The sequence below is a fragment of the Carcharodon carcharias genome, chromosome 25, assembly GCF_017639515.1.
Source record: "Carcharodon carcharias isolate sCarCar2 chromosome 25, sCarCar2.pri, whole genome shotgun sequence".
Lineage (NCBI taxonomy): Eukaryota > Metazoa > Chordata > Chondrichthyes > Lamniformes > Lamnidae > Carcharodon > Carcharodon carcharias.
The window spans coordinates 15,499,795-15,512,727 of record NC_054491.1 but is presented as its reverse complement, the minus strand read 5'-3'; the positions used below and the strand labels follow the sequence as shown (position 1 = coordinate 15,512,727).

General features: G+C 40.1%; 1 protein-coding gene across 3 annotated transcripts in view; it reads right to left on the bottom strand.

The window, feature by feature from the left end:
* sik3 (SIK family kinase 3) overlaps positions 1–12,933 on the bottom strand; it is a 313,609-nt gene that overhangs the window by 20,635 nt on the left and 280,041 nt on the right. For all 3 annotated transcript variants that reach the window (XM_041174165.1, XM_041174167.1, XM_041174166.1), the window contains 5 exons: positions 10,850–10,969; positions 9,802–9,902; positions 8,758–8,873; positions 6,914–7,274; positions 4,447–5,345 (listed from right to left, as the gene is read on the bottom strand). In XM_041174165.1, coding sequence (XP_041030099.1) covers positions 4,447–5,345; positions 6,914–7,274; positions 8,758–8,873; positions 9,802–9,902; positions 10,850–10,969 — 1,597 coding nt within the window. The remainder of the gene's footprint in view (positions 1–4,446; positions 5,346–6,913; positions 7,275–8,757; positions 8,874–9,801; positions 9,903–10,849; positions 10,970–12,933) is intronic.

The window sequence follows — 12,933 nt, the reverse complement described above, 5'->3', positions numbered from 1 at the left end:
GTCCAAAAGCAAAATTCTGCGGACTTCAGAAATCTGAAATAAAAACAGAAAAAGCTGGATATACTCGGTAGGTCTGGCACCGCCTAAGAAGATAAACAATATTAATATTTCAGATCGATAAATTTTCTTCTAATCGACCTGAAATTAAAACTCTTTTTTCTCTCTTTATGTATGCTGCCAGACTTGCTAAGTATTTCCAGCTTTTTCTGCTTTTATTTGAGAATGTGTGTTGTGCTCTAACTCATTCTTTGCCAGGATCTCTTAATTACCTCACCATCCTCAATCTCTCCTTCCTCCTATAATTTGGAGTTTTTAAAACTTGTCATCTGAACTCTTTACAATGCAGGCAATGTACCATACTTCTTGCACTGAAGTCCACTCCTTTCCACCAACCCATTTAACCAAACTGTTTAACTCAATAGTGAAGAATCTGGTTTTACCCAAGACACTGCAGTCCATTCTCTCACTGATGTAAAATTCAGTACAAAAGTCACACATAAAGGTTGCAACTTTTCTAATGATCTCAACAATCCTTTGCAACTTGGCTTTTATATTGATGTGTTTAAATTGTTAATGGGCCTTGAGTCAGATAATTTCTAATTTTCTTTATCTACAGTTTTGACTCATGTGCAGTGTTTTAATAAAACTAGAGGACAATGGAAACCTGGAGTGATTAGCAAAACTCAGCTGATTTGTCAATGCTGATTGAATCCCATCACAGACTGCAATTTTCTAATTGTACCTTATTTATAACAATATACTGATTTAATTTTACTTAAATACCGTTGTGATATAGCTTTGTACAGGCAAATACCAAATTTTAGTCCTCATGTATGGTGATCTATGCATGTTTAAATCTTTGTTGTTACTGTGAGGTTACTGAGGAATTGTCTCCAGCTGATTACTATAAACCTCAATACTTGGTATACATATGACTATAAAGCTAATAAAGAGGGAGAAAATTGATTATGAAAGTAAATTGGCAAGAAATATAAAAACAAGAGCTTCTATGGGTATATAAAAAGAAAGGGAAAACCAGGAAATTATAGGCCAGTCAGCCTAACATCTGTCATTGGGAAAATGCTAGAGTCCATTATTAAGGAAGAAACAGCAGGGCATTTAGAAAAGCTTAATGCAATCAAACAGTCAACAAGGTTTTGTGAAAGGGAAATCATGTTTGACAAATTTGCTAATGTTCTATGAGGATATAACAAGCAAGAGTTGATAAAGGAGAACCAGTAGATGTAGTGTATTTAGATTTCCAGAAGGCATTTGATAAGGTGCCACATAAAAGGTTATTGCACAAGATAGGAGCTCACAGTATTGGGGGTAAGTATTGGCATGGATTGAGGGTTGGTTTACACACAGAAGACTGAGAGTCGGGTTTAATGGGTCTTTTTCAGGTTGCAAAGACGTAACTGGTGGACTAGTGTAACAAGGATCAGTCCTAGAGCCTCAATTACTTACTACCTATATTAATGACTTGGAGGAGGGGACAGAGCGTAATATATCCAAATTTGCTGACGATACAAAAATAGGTAGGAAGGCATGTTGTGATGAGGACATAAGGAAAAGGCAAGGGGATATAGATAGGTTGAGTGAGTGAGCAAAAACTTGGCAGATGGAGGTTAATGTAGGAAAGTGTGAGGTAAGAAGACTCAAAAGGCAGACTATTATTTAAATGGAGAGAGAGACTCCAAAAAAGTACAGCACAGAGGGATCTGAGTGTGTGTGCATGAAACACAAAAAGTTAGCCTGCAGGTGCAGCAAGTAAGTAAGGCAGCAAATGGAATTTTGGCCTATATTGCTAGGGGGTTAGAGTTTAAAAATAGGGAAGTCCTGTTACAACTGTGCAGGGTGTTGGTGAGGCCGCACCTGGAGTACTGTGTACAGTTTTGGTCCCTGTATTTAAGAAAGAAAATACTGGCATTGGAGGCACTTCAAAAGAGATTCACTAGGCTGATTCCTGGGATGAAGGGATTGACTTATCAAGAACGACTAAACAGGTTAGACCTTTATTCATTAGAGTTTAGAAGAATGAGGGTGATCTTATTGAAACGTACATGATTGTTGGCCGGGGGGGGGGGCTTGACCGGGTAAATGTTGAGATGATGTTTCCACTAGCAAGGGAATCTTGAACTGGGGGACATGGTTACAGAATAAGGGGACACTCATTTAAAACAGAGATGAAAAGGAATTTCTTCTCTGAGGATAGTGAATATCTGGAATTCTCTACCCCAGAGAGTTGGTGGAGGCTAGATCACTGCAAGTATTTAAAGAGGAGGTAGATAGATTTTTGAAATATCAGGGAGTTGAGGTCTATGAAGAGCTGTCATGAAAGAGGAGTTGAGGCTTGGGGCAGATCAGCTATGATCTTATTGAATGGTGGGCCAGGCTTGAAGGGCCGAATGGCCTACGCCTGCTCCTATTTCTTATGTTCTTATGTTCCAATGGATACATGCCCAGCCTGTCCAACCTTTCCTCATAAGATAACCACTTCCCCATCCCAGGTATGAGTGAGCCTTCTCTGAACAGTTTCTAACACATTTATATCCTTTCTTAAATAAGGAGACCAAAATTGTATACAATACTCCACATGTGGCATCACCAATGCCCCTGTACAACTCGAATAAAACATCCCTACTTTTATATTCCATTCCACTCACAAAAAATGACAACATTCCATTTGCCTTCCTAATCACTTATTGTACCGGCATACTAACTTATTGTGATTTATGAACCAGGACACCCAGATCCTCAGAGTTCTACAATCTCTCTCCATTTAATTATTATGCTGCTTTTTCATTCTTCCTGCTAAAGCAGACAAGTTCACATTTTCCCACATACTCCATCTGCCAATATTTTTGCCCACTCTCTTAGCCTATCTATATCCCTCTGCAGACTCCTTATGGCCTGTTCACAACTTAATTTCCTACCAGTCTTTGTACCCTCATATAAATATATAGATTGGATCTCAATGACTTAATCAGAACATGCAATCGAAAACCCAAGATTGTATGAGAAAACCCTTGTAGTTTCTCTGGCAGGCCAAACCTAGTGGAAAGAGAATGCAAGGTCAGAAAATGCCAAAAAGGGTGAGTTTTTAAATAATGTTTGGGTTTTATTCTGGGCCAGGAAAAGGAGTTCTCCCCTTAGATCCCATGAGGTAACCATGGACCAACACCCTGGCCTTTGCTCCCTTTTCCCCAACTGCAATCCCTATCAAGACTCCCTTATCTACCTTCTCAAGTGTCAGGGATCACTCCATGGGGTTCCTGTTATCTGAAATTCCCCTCTCGCCTACTGACAAAGTAGCGAATCGAACCAGAGAGCAGAAATCCATCCTCCTATTAGGAAATGGAATCCATAAGCTAATTCCTTGGAGCCGCAAAGGGCATTGGCATGCCAATTTGTCCAGACTGCACCAGCGCCGCCATCAGTAAAATTACATTCATTATTTGTAGATGGTGAACAACTGAACTAATCACTGAGAGTTAAGTTCATTACTGTTTTTATTTTAATAATGAACAATGAAAAGTGCATCTTACTTAAGGTAAAATCACGTCAGGATTCATGCTGTAACTAATGCAACAGATAGATACCATCCAAAAAAGACTACTTTTTAAAAAGTATGTGGGTGACGGAGTGTGATCTTGGCCAGTAAGCATTTATTCCGCATCAGACTGTACAGCGTCAATAAGAAAGGAAGATATACATATATAATGCACTTTTCAGAACCTTAGGACATCCCAAAGCACTTTACAGCCAATTAAGTACTTTGTGAAGTGTAGTCACTATTGTAATGTAAACACAGCAACCAATTTTCATGCAGCGAGCTCCTCCAGACAGCAATGCGATATTGACTCAATAATCTATTTTCTTTTAGTCATGTTGGTTAAAGCATAAATATTGGTCCAGATACCAAGATAACTTCCTTGCTCTTTGTAAAAATAGTGCCATGGGATCTTTTATGCCCACCTGAGAGAGTACACAGTGCCTTGGTTTACCGTCTCATCTAAATTGCGCTGACCTCGCTTGGTGCTGCACTGGAGTGTCAGCCTTGATTTTTGTGTTTAACTTGTCACAGCAAGAAAGCTTTCCTTCTGTAAAAACGAAGTGTTATGGATGTGCCTAATATCCCTACGAAGTCTGAAAAATACTTATACCTGCCAGTGATAAATCTATATTTAAGTGAATCTGTGTAATTAGCGTGTTGACAAGTCTATAGCCAGAGTTAATCCATTATCAACTCAGCTTATGAACAAGTCTGACAATGGAAGCCCCAAATGAAAATTCTGATAACTCATCACAAACTTTATGAATGGTGCACAGGGGTGTCAACAAGCTGAGCCTTTGGTTTCTCCACATCTCCAGGTAACAAGATTTTAGTAATTAGAAGTCTGCTACCTAGACTAAGACTATCTAAGCACAAACATCTTCTCTTACCTCTGCTTGGCACTTTGCTTCTGGCAAAGCCAGGGACTGGCTGATGACTGTATGGCTGTGCCATCTCGTGCACATGATTCATATCTACTAGTAGTGTCTCTGCATCCCCACATCTAATAGCATTAATCAGTGCTGGATTCTCTTGGCAGCCTTTGGTGGATGTGTCAGTGCAGTCTGTATTGTCCTGATATCCCTCCCTGTTCCCCTCGCTCGCACAGTCCTCTTCCATACTCTCTGAATGCATCAATGGGGAGTGGTGTACAAAACTGTGCCCTTGGGATGAAGAAGGGGGTTGTGGAATATGCTCTTGACCTCTGACCTGTAATAGACGATGGTGCTGATGATAAGTTTCTGTACTTTGATAAGGCATATTTAACGCTTGGCGCTCTGATAACGTCTGCTGCTGCCCACATAGGTTGGCAGTCATGTTCCCAGCATCACCCACCCCTTGGTTCATGTGCCTCAGCAAGTCATATTCCTGCTGCTGCTGCTGCCGCTGGTGACGTTTTAAGAAATGTGCCGCCTCAATAGGAGGCAAGCGCAGGTCCTGTTGTCCTGTCAAAGAGTGTCTGGGTGACAGGAGGCCCTGGATCATATGGCCATACTGCTGTGAAACTTGCTGGTGTCTGGTGTAGTCAGATGGCGTTGGAGAGAGCAATGCCTGATGTAGTGACGAAGCTGTGAGATCCTGTGGCTGTTGCTCATGCTGCAGGAGGGCTTTACCAGCCATGTTTTGGTTATAGTTTAAAAGCGGGTCCATCTGTGCAATTTTCATGGCTTGGGAAAACGCTGCTGCTGGATTGAAGTTGTTAGTTACACATCGGAACTGCTCCTGGTAAAGGTGAGGGTGCAAGTGCGTCTGATCGTAGCTCAAAGGAGAGAATCGACTGATAGGTCGACTGAAAACAAACAGAAATTAGTGTTAACAGACAGTTAAGAGCATTATGAATTGATTGAAGTGTCACATGCAGATCAGAAGAGGTAGGAGTGCCAGCTTCTGTTCAGGGCATTAGTGAATTCTTTGGGTTTTTATTACAATCTGATAGCTTTCATGGCCCATTAATTGCCATATTTATAGAACTTAATTCCAGAACTTGCCAGGTGGTATTTGAACTTATGGCCTTTGTGTTGCTAGTTCAAGACCACAATCACTAAACTTCCATACACATTGTAAGACTCGAATATGCTCAAAGACAGGTAGACTGAAATGAGATCTGCATTCCACTAAAAGGTGTGATCATACATATTGTGTGAAACTTACAACTTTGGAGTTGTCATCAATTGTTCTTTTGCATACTTAACTTTCCCTCTCTGGCATCTGCAATATTACTCTTGACCCAGTTCCCAGGAGATGAATGAGAACAGCTAAATAGCATTTTAATTTTCTCTCCTTTACTGGGGAAGCATCTAACTTCCCTTTGCTGTCTTGCCTTAAAAACATTATTAGAATTGGGAACTTGATCCAAAGAATGGTTAATGTTAAATCTCATCTGACTATTTCACAGATATTGGAATACACAGACTCAGATATTTACTGGGGCAGGAATTCCAATCAGGATTGAGGAGTTCTGGTCCACAAACACTGGCAATTTTAATGTGACACCATACGTCCTTTTTATTTTATATGTAGCGAACAGTTTTGAGGGTTGGAGGCATATGCGGGAGATGGAAGAGAGATGGGAGGCAGAGATATGGGGGGTAAGTGACCGTGATGGGGAATCAATGATCATGGAGATTGGGGTGGTGGGGTGGGAGGTTCGACTGTGGGGAGAGAAACAGGTTAATTTGGGGGGTTAGAAGGAAGCACGCATGCTCCTGCTGGCCCACAAGCAGTGCTGGAAAGGCACTTAACTCTTCCAAGCAGCAATCCTTGCCTCCCTTTAGCTGTCAGGTTTCCAGAGGTTCCAGAAACTCAGCTGGCTGGGCTTAAATTTAAAATGGAACTAAAATGTGAGGCCCACAGTCTAATATGGCCAACCCGCCTCCTAAGAGCAGGTCTCCTCCCCTCGCAACCACACCCCCGCCCCACCCCACCCCACCCCCTCCCCCCCCCCCCCCCCCCTTCCATTAAAACAGAAAGTGGACCTTTTCAAGGTATGTTTGGATTTGAGTTTTTTTTAAAAGAAGTTTTACATCCTACCCAACCCAAAACATTCTTGATCTATACGCTATTTTATGACTGTAAGTGGAATATAACATTTAAAATAAATTTATACCAATCAGATTTCACAGTGTGTGGTGATTGCCATTTGAAGGCCATCATATTAAAGTTAATTTAAAAAAAACATAAGAGTAATGAGTTAATATAAAAAATCAACTTGCCATAGAAGAAAATGGCACAAATAGATCTGTTGTAGAGAACACGTTCCAGACACGTTGGAGAAGGATATTCCATTTTTTCTAAATTTAGATCTTGAGGACCGACAGAATATTAACACTTAGCAATCGGGTTCAAAGATGATCTTACCTGTTTGCCTCTGCACTGTCAGCACTCAGTTGTTTTGCTAAAGCCCTATGCTGTCCAAGCCCGAGAGGTGGCATATGCAGTCCTCTCTGTTGTAGGGGAATCTGATTCCCTGGACTGATGATTCGGGGGTGTGTGGTGTGCAGTGGCTGCCCAGCACTTTGCAGCAAGTTGTTGCTGAGCATATCTGGTGGTTCTTGGACTTGGATTGTAACCTGCTGCGTTTGTGATTGCTGTGATAAACCAGACTGTAAATTCATTCGAGGCAGATTAAGGTTTGGGGGAGGGGGGCTATTACTTGGCTGTTGGAACAAAGCATGTTGGGATGGTAAGCCTTGAAACTGAGATGGAGAAGAAACACAACCTAAGGAATTAAAAAGTAAAAACAAACATTTCAGTCAGCAGACTATCCAACTGAGCAAGTGATAGTCTAGAGGCAATATCCAGCATTTTAAATGGTTCCAGGCAATTCACTGATTGGACTGGGAAATTACTAAAATTGAGCTTCAATGAGCTAAGCAATATCAGATAGCCTTGTTAACTCATAAGTTAAATTAAACTTAATTTTTTTCTTTTTTCAAATTTATACTTTTTCATGGGATGTGGGTGTCGCTGGAAAGTCCAGCATTTGTTGCCCATCCCTAATTGCCCTTGAACTGAGTGGCTTGCTCAGCCATTTCAGAGGGCAGTTAAAAGTCAATCACATTATTGTGGATCTGGAGTCACAGGTAGGCCAGAGCAGGTAAGGTTGGCCGATTTCCTTCCCTTAAGGACATAAGTGAACCAGGTGGGCTTTTTTTTAAAAAATGGCAATTGATGATAGTCAATTACTGAGAGTATCTTTATATTCCAGGTTTATTAATTGAATTCAACTTCCACCATCTGCCATAAGTATTAGCTAGGGCTGCTGCATTACTAGTCCCATGACATTACCACAACGCTACTGTCTCCCCAAATACTTCTAATATTTTTGCATAGACAATATCTGAAAACTTATTTTGTAGCAAAATAAAAAAAACTCATTATCTTGCTATAAAAAAAAATCTGGCTTTTGGCAGTAGCAATAACGCTACCCACAATGACAGTGAGCATAAAGATACAACAAGATGATAGGAGACTTCCTATTCGACAGTGCACCATATTTTTCTGTTGATCCCAATCACATTGGAATGGGTGAGTGTCACACAACCAAGCATAAACCACAACTGGAAGTAAGTCAGGTGGGAACAATTATGCATACTTATGAGAAGAAAGATTTTCTGTTTGGTCATCCAGATGTCTGACATGGGAGGAACGCTATCACCAAGTTTAAGTTTCAAAACCAAGGTGCTGAAAAATCCAAACATGTAGAACTTTTGTTTGCTCATTACAAGGTACACATTCTTTCCATATGTAAATGATATACTTCTGTAAGACCAAAGAGACTAAGAGCAGCTGGGCTAAAGCAGTATATTATTAAGATTCTTACTGCTTGTGCAGCTAGGGTTTCTCTATGTGTTAGGGCATTCGTTTGAGGGTTACGTGAAGCCAAGTCGGAAGAATCCTGGTCTCCAATGGCAGCTCTATTGCTCCATTAACGTACTAGGATGGCTAGTCAATCATCAGCAGTGCCCTGCAGTACTGCTGACCTGCTGGTTCAGGTAAGGATTAATAAGTATATTACAAAGGGTTGACTTCCAAACTGCCTTTAACAGACATATCATCTTGGAGCCACCTCAAACCCAGCAGCTCCACTTACCTAGTCAGAAAGATGATAATGATAATGAATACAGTGAAATAAAAAAAGCTGCAAAAGGTGTTTAGACTGGTTAATCTGGGTCTCCAAAATTAGCATGGAAAATGCTTACTGCTGGATTGTATGATGGCCGTGGTGCCAGGAGGAGGACTGTTATTAGATTTGCTGAAGAGATGGTTGTTGGGATGGTTTGGAGGAGGGCTTGACTGTTCATGCTGAATTTGTAATCTGCAAAAGATGATTTTTTTAATGTCATAATTTGGAGGCAATTATAAAGAGTTTCAATTACCTGGTCATCGTTAGAAAATCTGCAAATATAGCACTTTATCCTAAATAAATACCCAATGAACCATCTAATAATAAATTACCATAAGTGAGCCACTCTTATATAAAATCAGTTGAATTTGACAAATTTAGGTGATTTATAGCTATAAACTAAACTCTGTGCTGAACATAATAGGTCTTGGATGTGTTGTCTGACAAGCTGTGTCAGTTATGGTGGGAGATGCGCTTACAAATATAACATTAGAATGTTCGCATTGTAATTTCACAAATATTTCAGGTGATGAGTTCTACAAATACTGATTTATTCCAAATTAAATACAATGAAAGCGCTCAGCATGCTTTAAAAGGTCAAAGCTTACAAGAGCAGGCAGGTGTTTTGGGGAAGAGAGATCATGGAGGTGTTCTGATTGTTGGGAGGGGGAGGTCGGGTTTGGAAGGAGCGGTTCCATGGCAGTCCGGGCTCCTCTTCGTTGGATCTTCAACCCCATGCCTGTGGAGGTCCAGAGGTGGGGGTGATGTCCTGGACATGGAAGAGGGTCTCAAAGTGCTTTTGGCGGGGGGGAGGGGGAAATGAGGTGGGGGAGGTCAACAGAGAGATGTTGGGGAGGTTTACTGGACTAGATTGTTGGGCCTGGAAGAAACACTCCTGCTCCTCCTGACCCACAATCAATGCCATAAGTGCACTTAACTCATGGATTCAGCCCCTCTCGTCTCCTTTAAGCTGCTGAGTTTCCTGGGGCTGGGAAAATCCAGCTGCCTGTAGTTAAAATTAAGGCAAACAACCTCATTATAATATTTAAATGTCAAATCTGCTTATCGCAAGCTCATCCCACAAATAGCACACATTATGTTATAGTTGCCGATCACTCACCTTTGCAGCTGATGAGTGATGAACGCTGGTTGGTTTTCCATATGCTGTACCAAGGAAGCTGTTGACAATGGAGGTGAAGGTTGAGCTGGTCGAATACATTCCTACAGGCCAGAGAAATAGATGGTCATATTTGACAAAAATACATTACTGTGCAGTACATTTGACAGCAAGATTAAACCAAGTCAAACATATTGATTTACTGTCATGGCTTTAATGATCATTATTTTTTCTTTTACTTAACATTCATTGTGAAATAAAATTATACTCTAAAATTTCATAGGTCCTGCTGTATTATGTTGGTTTCTCCTGTTTGGTCGCAAAAGCCACTTGATGAGGGTGGAACACTTTTTTCTTTCTTCAAACCCAATGAAGACTTCCTTGTAGTGCTCATCATCTTAATTTCGCAAATCAGCCTTTAACATGCTGTAACTTCAAAAGTTTTGAAATGTATATCACGCACCATCTACTTTACTAAATTCAAAGTCAATTCAAATTATTTGATAATTCGATTTTCTAGCATTAAATTTCCACTTTGCTGTGATATTTATATTGCTTAATTTAAATTGTTAAATAATTCAAATACTTCAGCTCAAAAAAAGACTTGAATTATCAGCAGTCAACATTATGTTGTAAAAGGTTCATGTACCACTTAAACCACAATTTAAAGAATATTAAATGAGGGTGAAAATACCCCTAGAAGCACTGGTAGGCCTCTCTGGCCCTTTGTGTCTCCAGGGGGTTTTCTACCAATTTATATTACATGGTATTACTTCTGAGCTATGTTTATTATGGATATTTTTTATTATGAATACTTTTGATATCTGATGAAAAGTACTGTCTTGCTCCTTGATGAGACTGATTCGCCATTTCAATAAAGCAAGCAAGATCAGCAGAAACTGCAGACTGCTTTTGATTGGGAAAGGAAAGTGTGTCTTCCAGGTTGGCTTTATTTTTGGAAGTGGAGAGTGCTGGGGTCATTATCAAACTAGCCAAAATAGCACATGCACTCATGACACAACTGGTATACCATTGTAAATTACTACATTACCTGAATCTGTTGGTGTAGGATTTGTTGCTCTTGTTGGTAAAGTATGTGTTGTTGCTGTGTCTTCTCAAATATTTTTTCGTCCATAGCATTTCCATACATCTTTTGCAAATGTTCACATTCCTAAACGCAAAAAATTGGGCTTAACACTAGTTATTTGGAGAACACACCTGTAATTAGTGTTTCTGAAACACTGGATCCAGCACTAAGAACCACAATAAGAGTCATTATCCAACAGGTCCAAAATCTGAAAACACTGTTTAAGAGGCAAGGCAACCAGTGGGCATTCTTGATCTTTTTTGTAAGTCACTAATTATCAGTTAAAACATGCATCAGAAAGCACTGATGACAAATATTTACTTTCAGTGAAAGGTGCAAACATCATGCTAACTTACTACCATTTTCCAACTGTACTAAGGATTTTCACTATTCATAATAAGTTTCACTCCATAGGTAATTTCGACTTTATTAAGTATTATCAGGTAATCATGCAGGTTACCTGCAAATATTGGTTAAAATTGTTCCTTTTTTGTCCAGCTTCAATACATCATATAACAAACAGTGAATGGATGCCAAGAACCTCACACTGCCTAGTCTGCACTTTATAGTTCAAAAAAGATGGCAAATCTTACGAGTGCTGCATGAATAATTCCTATCCAGACAGATAACTGCCCCCTACTGTTTAATGCCATTCAGACTGAGACAGTAATTACTCTTGTTGATGATAGGCTTCAGATCCAAACAAAGGCTGTTTCCTAACAAAGTCTCAATTACGGAAGACGACAAAGAATCAAGCTAAATGGCAAGAATATGTAAGGTGAGGAATCTTTCCCATCATTGGTACTCCAAACTGAAGAATCTTGTTTTGGGCTTTGCCTTTTTGTTTGGCAAAATATTAAGGAGGTATTTCTAGGAGCTGGAATTCTTCTCCTGAAATGATAATTTTGTCTCACATCAACTTTTTGCAAGTTATCACTCCTTCATAATATTAAAAGCAAAATAATGTGGATGTTAGAGATCTGAAATAAAAACACAAAATGCTGGAAAAACTCAGCAGGCTTGGCAGCATCTGTGGAGCAAGAAACAGAGTTAACGTTTCGAGTCCAATATGACTATAATACCATAAGAAGTAGGAGCAGAGTAGGCCTTTCAGCCCATCGAGTCTGCTCTGCCATTCAATGAGATCATGAATGAACTGATAATCCTCAACTCCACTCTCCTGCCTTTTCCCCATAACCTTTGATTCCCTTACTAAATAAAAATCTGTCTATCTCAGCCTTGAATATATTTAGCGACCCAGCCTTTACAGCCCTCTGTGGTAAAGAATTCCACAGATTCACTACCTTCTGAGAGAAGAAATTCCTCCTCACCTCTGTCTTAAATGGGCAAGCCCTTACACTGAGATTATGCCCTCTGGTCCTAGGCTCTCCCAGGAGGGAAAACAATCTCTCAGCATCTACCCTGTCAAGCCCCTTAAGAATCTTATACGTTTCAATAAAGTCACCTCTCATTCTTCTATATTCCAATGAATACAGGCCCAACCTACTCAACCTCTTCTCAGAAGAAAATCTCTCCATTCCCAGGATCAGCCTAGTGAACCTTCTTTGGACTGCCTCCAATGCCAGTGCATCTTTCCTTAGACAAGGGGACCAAAACTGTTCACAGTATTCTAGGTGTGGTCTAACTAAAAGTGCCTTGTATAGTTTTAGCAAGATTTCCCTATTTTTATACTCCATTACCTTTGAAGTAAAAGCCAACATTCCATTTGCCTTCCCTATTACCTGTTGAATTTGTATGCTAGCTTTTTGGGATTCATGCATTCAAATCCCTCTGTGCTGCAGCTTTCCGGAGTCTTTCTCCATTTAAATAATAGTCAGCTCTTCTATTCTTCCAGTCAAAGTGCATAACCTCACATTTTCCCACATTATATTCCGTCTGCCAAGTTTCTGCTCACTCACTTAACCTGTCTATATCCCTCTGTAGGCTCTTTGTGTCATCCTCACCACTTGTTTTCCCATCTATTTTTGTGTCATCTGCAAAACTTGGCGATAATACATTCATTTCCCTCATCCAAGTCATTAACATAT